Below are 6,899 nucleotides of genomic sequence, written 5' to 3'. Positions count from 1 at the left end.
CCCATCTCACCTGCGACGTCGCTACCGGCAACGCTCATCACTTGCACGGTGACAACGATCACCTGTGGAAGCCCCATACTATCCATGGGCTTCACAGGTGGTGTGGGGAGGCTGATAACACCACCGAGCCTCTCCCAAAACATCCTCCTGATCATCGGGGAAGAAATAATGTCACCGTGCGTGGCGATCACACCACCATCTTTAGGCTGCAAGAACACATCCCCGCTAATCCTACCAAGGCCAACGATAGCCTGACAACTGAGCCTGAGCGGGGACAAGAGGAGCGGCGGCTGGAAGGCGCGGCGCAGCCACCTACCACATCCGTTGTCGAGGGGAACAACTAATGAGGTGGCCAATGGACGGTGAGCGTGAGAAGAAGAGCGAGGAGGCTGCAATTACACGATACATCCCTCTTCAATTCCGAATCCCCGCCAACTGCTGGACTATCGCGTTCACTGCGCATAGCCCCACTATCTGATAGCGGCGTCGACGAGTCGTCATCAGAATAGCTTGAATCTCAATTGCACGAATGACAATATTTGCATAGACCGAACTCCGCCTCGTAACATTTTGCCAGTAGGGGCGGTGCGCCGTCGCGAGACATCGCCACAGGATCGCATGGGGGGAGACATCGGTTATGGTGCTAAAGGTAAGTGCCGAACATCCGAATGCTCCCATAAATGTCCGTGGTGTGATGTCTCGAGGGAGAACAGTCGCGTCATCCATTGTGCCACCGCGAGCCAACCGTGGGAAGAGCGGTCGGCAGCATCATGGTCGGCGGCGTTCGGACGGTCACCCGGCGCCTGCGACTGTCGCGAGACAGCGTAGGCGTGAGCGGATGGCCGCGCGCGACTCGATCGGGCTAAGGACGTCGCTACGATTGCGGATCTGGAGGCGTTCGCGGCTTGGGTCGCGGCGTTCTTCGGGGAGGATGCATCGGCCACTGGTGCTGCAGCTCGCGCTCGCGATCGTTCGGTACGCTCACGGCAGCGGGTGCGCGTCGGGGGGTGAAGGGAGTTGAACGTCCGGAGAGAGAGGGCGCCGGTAGGCCGGGATTAGCGCCGACTGACCTCGGAGCGTCGAGAGAAGTGAGGACTGGGTGCGCCAAACGCTTGCAGGCGCTGTACAGGGCGAACTATCTCAAGGCAGTGCGAGAGGTACTCCAGGGACCTGCCGATCAGTGCCAGGTGCCTAAATGTCAGGTCCAGGAGTACTTCGAGCGGCTGTACAGCGGCGGGGAAGACCTGGCGCCGGCGTAAAAGCCGAACGCCCTGACCCCTCGAGTCCGTGTGAGGTGTCTGCGGTCTTGGGTCTGCTCGCGGAGCGAGAGGTGTACCGTCGGTTCCGGCATATGAATAACTCTGCGCCGAGTCCCGAGTACAGTGTATCCTATCGTTACTTCCGTGGGGCGGACCGGGGAACGCGGCTCCTCACAGCGCTCTACAACATTTGCCTGCAGCTCGAGGCAGTCCTCGCGTCCTGGAAGACCTCCAACACTGTGTTGATATACATGAAAGGAGACCGGGGCATGTCGGAGAATTGCCCTCTCGCTCTGGGAGACAAACTCTTCGCCGCGTTCTTGGCCGACTGATTGACCGACTGGGCGATCACCCGCGGGAAGTTCTGCTCCGCGCGGAAGGGCTCCTACGGGACGATGAATGCTACGAGCACATCTTTGTCCTGCAGGAGATCCTGACGCACGCCAAAGCGCCCCCTCTGCCATTTCCGAGGCTGATCTACTGGTTGAGAGCCCGTCGACATTCACAGCTCGCTAGAATATTGCATAGAGAGAATATCGCGCAATTTCGAGAAAGAGTGACACGCTCACTCATGCCTGGCGCCCAAGTATTGTTTTGTGATTGTGTGTCGCTCATAAGAGCGGCCGCGTGATGACGCATTTCTGTCGCGTTTCATTTAACGCCATCCTTCCTCCGATCGCCTAAGAAAATCTTAGCTGTGAAGGCGCGACGAAGTTGCTCTTGAGTGCGGTTGCAAATTTGGCATCCGCCATGGCGGATTCACATGTGCATTACATAAACTATCCGCTGCCTAGAGTTAAATTTTGCGGTGCTGAGGGGGCAGGTAATATAAAGGACGAATACAGCGACCCGCATTTAGCAAAACATCTCAAAAAGTGCCACCCGGGAGACACATTATGCTGCTGTAACTTAGATCCAAATGTTTAGTGAAGTGCAGTTTTGCAAGAGACGTTAAAAACGACATGCAGTTTCATGCAACTGGACTCGCGTAGAATCGACGTGGCATATAAATAGAGTTAGAAACAGCCTTTCTGAGTCTGGGATCTGGCTCATATGCCACAACGAACGACATTTATCTAAAAATTCGTTATATTGCGCGGAGACGTCAGCGCGACGTCACAGTCTAGTGTTTCTCCATTTTATTATAAATCAAAGTAGCGATAGGTAGCGAATCACTTATGTTTACTGGAGACTCGTGCCGAAATGACAAACCACGTACCGTTCCTCTGGGGAACAGCTATGAGTGGCGAGGAAGTGTTACTCGCAACGCTTTTCCTCTTCGATAAATGGAGAAGGATGCGAGACTTCCTTGTCTTCCCAGAATCTCTGGAGGAGCAAATTCGTATCCTGAACTGACATAATTACATACGATAGAGTTTTCGGACTCAATCGGTCCACGATTCGTAGGGCCGAAAAAGATCCAGCTGTCTCTTGCGCGATAGGCGTACCAAGAGGATCTTTACGGAGATCTTGCATCAAAAAAGAGTCGTATAGGCACTGATCAATAAATAAATTTGGTGATGATTCGCGGGATCGGCATCGGCAAAAAGGCCTCGCAGATGAGACCACTATTCAAAAGGTGGAATCTGTGACGCCGCGTATGACGTGATGCGTTGAAAGACATATGGGTTCACCGGGAATCTTGGCATTGAGCACAGCGTTAGTTGTAGAGATACACGAAATTTAGCGGTGCCCGTGAATTTCACCGAAACATTTAACGAGTAAATCGGATAACGTTGTTGTTTAGTACGCAATGCCTGACAGAGCGATTCCGAAATAAAACTAAACATGGATCCTTGATCCAGTAACGCGCAAACCTTCAAACTTTGACCTTCAATTGTATGAATGTCGATCAAAGCCGCAGCAAGAAGAACGTTCGGAAGAACGAGGAGCTATGTCGGGCGAAGGAATGGTCTGCACGTTTGCAATGAGAGTGCTGCCCATAGCAGTAGACGCCTTAGATGCAGAGAAAACAAATGATTTCGCATCCCCTCATATTAGCGGAATTTTTCATTATGTCTGACATAGAGTTATTCGCAACAACGAGAGATGTGAACGACGGCAGTGTGAGCATCTAAATCTAAGGCATTTTTAAGGAAATAGTCGGGTTTCAAACAATTAAAGCAGAGTTTATTTTGATGCGCAAATTCGTCTCGCTGCGCGTTTTTCGAAAAAGCCATCGCATTTCAAAACGTGATGATTACTAGAGCAATAGGAGCGCTTGTATGTGGTAACATTGTTGACCGAAAAACGCGGCTTGTCGTCTTTGAAAGGACGAATATCCTTGAACAAATCGGAAAGATCGGAATGCAAAGAGTTAAAAACTCAACAATATTCTTATAGTACGAAAGTCCGGCGATATGCTTTAAATTCCACTCATTGTGAGTTCTAACACTAAAATTCTGAGAAATGAGAAAAAATAAAATATCATCCCATGTGTCCATCGGACAATCGAGATTCTTTAACGCTGCTAAAGATGCTGACACTGTGTCTCGCAATTTTCTTAAGTCGTTCACATTCTCCGTTCATTATCGGCAGGCGAATGCGTACAAATGCGTATACATCAATGTCTGCTTATTGTCATACTCATTAATCAATAATTGCCAAGCGGATTTATAATTAGCATCCGAGATTTTTAGATTGTTAATTAGTATCGTAGCGTTGCCGGAAACGCTCATCTTTAAATAGTTATCTAGAAATTTCTGGGTATTAGAAAGCATTCTTATTCTTGACAAGAGACTCGAAAATATTACGAAAGTTTTCCTATTTCGTAAGTTTATCGGAAAACTTAAGCAAAGATAAGGGGTAATCGAGCGCAAAGATTATTTAAATCGCGCATTACAGAGCTATCGCCGAGATTGACCGACGAATTATTATTATAATCATGTGTCGATCGAAGTATTATTATAATCGACTTATCTTCTCCTGGAATATGTTGATCGTCTCGTGATAAACATTCTCCGCGATCAGGATTTCTTTATCAACGAAGTATGGCAAAGTTTCTTGTTTTTCCGGCGTGGCGGTTTGTAGCAACATCACATGCAGGCTTTGACAAGTGGCCCAAAGATTTCCAATGTGGAAAGACGATTCTGGACTTTTTGGTACTGTTATGTTCGCCCTCGGGCGTCGGTGATTGCACACCTTGTGCGTTTGACTCGTGACTTACCGTTCTGAGTTTAATTTCTGCTGGCGCCCCATATAAAGTCAGCTTGTTCCGATAAGGCAAGAGGCTATCTGATTACTTGATTGTTTCAGGCTTATGGACAAGCAATATACTAACCTTCGCAGGAAGGAGGCTGATCAGGTTGAAAGCTTGGCTTCCATTCTCGAAATTAGACTCGGGATCGGGTTGTTGAGCGATTCCTGTGAAACATTCCCGGAGGAGTAGCGTCCCGACGGCTTCCGAAGCGCTGGCCGATCAGTGTCGCGCGTGTAGGCAGCGCAAACTGGGGAGTTGCATAGGCTACGAAGATTCGACCGATAATCGAAATTGGTACTGCGGGGATTTTTATACATATCGAAGATGATACTTCCTTCTTGAATTATTAATTTGATGTCTAATTAAGAAAATTAATACCGTTTTCATCGCCAATGTCAATCGTAAATCTAAGTCTATCGTGATATGAGTTAAATAATTCTAGAACTTCTTCAACCTTTTCTTTATGTACAGATAACACAATGTCATCAACATAACGCAAAACGGCGAGATGATATTATTTGTAGTAAAAATTTCTTGTTCTAAGTCTTGTAAACCCATATTCGCTAGTATAGGAGATAAAGGAGAGCTTATCGGCATGCCAAAAATCTGTTTAAATATTTTTTTATCAAATCTAAAAAATGTGGAGTTAATTATAATCATAACTGTCTTAATAAACTCCTGTAAAGGAATCGAAGTCTTATTTTCAATCCAGTTCCATCTGCGTTCGATGCCTTTTAATACTAAATCCGTCGGAATGTTAGTGTACATGGAGACCACGTCAAATGATATAATACTAAAATTTCTTTCGATTACTTTTCCATTAAGTTTATCCACTAAATCATGACTATTTTTTACGTAACTAAAATTATTATTATTACAATTGTCTATAATTTCTTTTAAGAAGGTCGCTAGTGGATAAAAAGCGCATTAATGCAACTAACTATTATTCTTAGTGGATGACCTTCTTTGTGAATTTTTGGCAGTCCATAAGATCTCGGAAGTTCACCATCAAATACATATAATTTTTTGTATACATTTGGGTCAATATACCCTTTGTTTTTCCAATTTTTTAATAAGTTATTAATCTCCGAAGTTATTTTATTCGTAGGATCTTCCTTTATTAACTTATATGTAGTCTGATCATTAAGAATTTCGTATATCTTCTCCCGATAATTTTCGATTCATAATAACCGTGGTGTTTCCTTTATCCGCTTTCGTGATTAGAATATCTGAGATGAATCGTTTAACCTCCCTTACACCTTCATGTATAATTTTATTTTCAACCGATTCAGTATCACAATTGTTAATTGACTTAAGGGGATGCTGGAGTGTCCTGTTTTATCATTAAATTTTAAAAACGCCTTTCTTGTAACTGTGTTTATGGATTGAAAAATCCTTCTCCACAATTAAAGTATCGACAACAACGTAAATCGCCAGCTACATTTGAATACGAAAAACGAAAGAAAATTAAAGACTTACAATTTTCTTATCGGCTTCTGTAGTCAACACATCACAATATGTGTGTTGCATATAAGAGTTTCAGATCTTGCACGTTCATAAAAAATAGCTGGCGAATTGCGGAAAACCTAAACGAACAATCCTATGCTTTTAGAAACACGGTAGGAATTTTAGTATAAGAGAAAGGCGTATACAAAAATTTCGTTTGTATATTACGAGTGAAATTGACGTGAAGCCATGAAACTGAGCAGTATTTTAGTTCCGCGATATTCCGACAGCGGCGCTGTCATGAAAAGTGCGTCGCTGAACCATAGAAATGATCTGAATTATCGACCTACTCAGGCCCATATCAATAAACGTGCCCTGGTCAAAGTTTTTTCTTTTGAGAGGAAAAATAATAAAATAAATATGATATTAGTTATTTCAATTTTGTTGAAATAATTTCTTCCTAAACAAGAAACATACTATATTATTTACATATGAATACAAATGAAGATAATTATTTTAATTACACTGTTCTGTCTTTTACATACATTTTATTTAGTAAATTATTGATGCATATATATAAAATAACACACACACATATATATATATATATATGTATGTATATGTATATGTATGCGTGCACGCGCGCGCGGTGTGTGTGTGTGTGTGTGTACATATATACAACACATGTCTAAACTTTATTTACTGAATTATTTACACATGCATATATCAAGATTCGGAACGCAATGTGTGTTTCGATTGAGTTTCCATTCTGTTCGTATGTCGAAGCGGCGATCTCGTAGCAGACGTAACATATAAATGAAATTTTCGAATACTCATTGCTCTTAACTAAAGCTCGTAACTCGTTTTTGCAAGCATAGTATTGTTCTTTGAGGTTTTCTGTAAATCGCCAGCTACTTATGCAAGGTCTGAAATTATTGTATATAGCACATTTTTGATTCGACTCGGATGTCGAAACGATAAGCAGCAATCTCGTA

At 44.0% G+C, this 6,899-nt stretch overlaps 1 protein-coding gene across 1 annotated transcript; it reads left to right on the top strand.

The window, feature by feature from the left end:
• Positions 1-1,195: 1,195 nt before the first annotated feature.
• On the top strand, positions 1,196-1,591 carry LOC147909079 (uncharacterized). Its single transcript, XM_087408280.1, has one exon. The coding sequence runs from the start codon at positions 1,196-1,198 to the stop codon at positions 1,589-1,591; it is 396 nt and encodes a 131-aa protein (XP_087264406.1).
• Positions 1,592-6,899: the final 5,308 nt, after the last annotated feature.

Source organism: Acromyrmex echinatior, chromosome 7 (genome assembly GCF_024713525.1).
Source record: "Acromyrmex echinatior isolate Ae372 chromosome 7, ASM2471352v2, whole genome shotgun sequence".
NCBI lineage: Eukaryota > Metazoa > Arthropoda > Insecta > Hymenoptera > Formicidae > Acromyrmex > Acromyrmex echinatior.
This window is presented reverse-complemented; position numbering and strand designations above follow the sequence as displayed.

Coding starts and splice junctions, on each gene's coding strand:
- LOC147909079 (XM_087408280.1), top strand. CDS start 1,196: ATGTCAGGTCCAGGAGTACTTCGAGCGGCTGTACAGCGGCGGGGAAGA.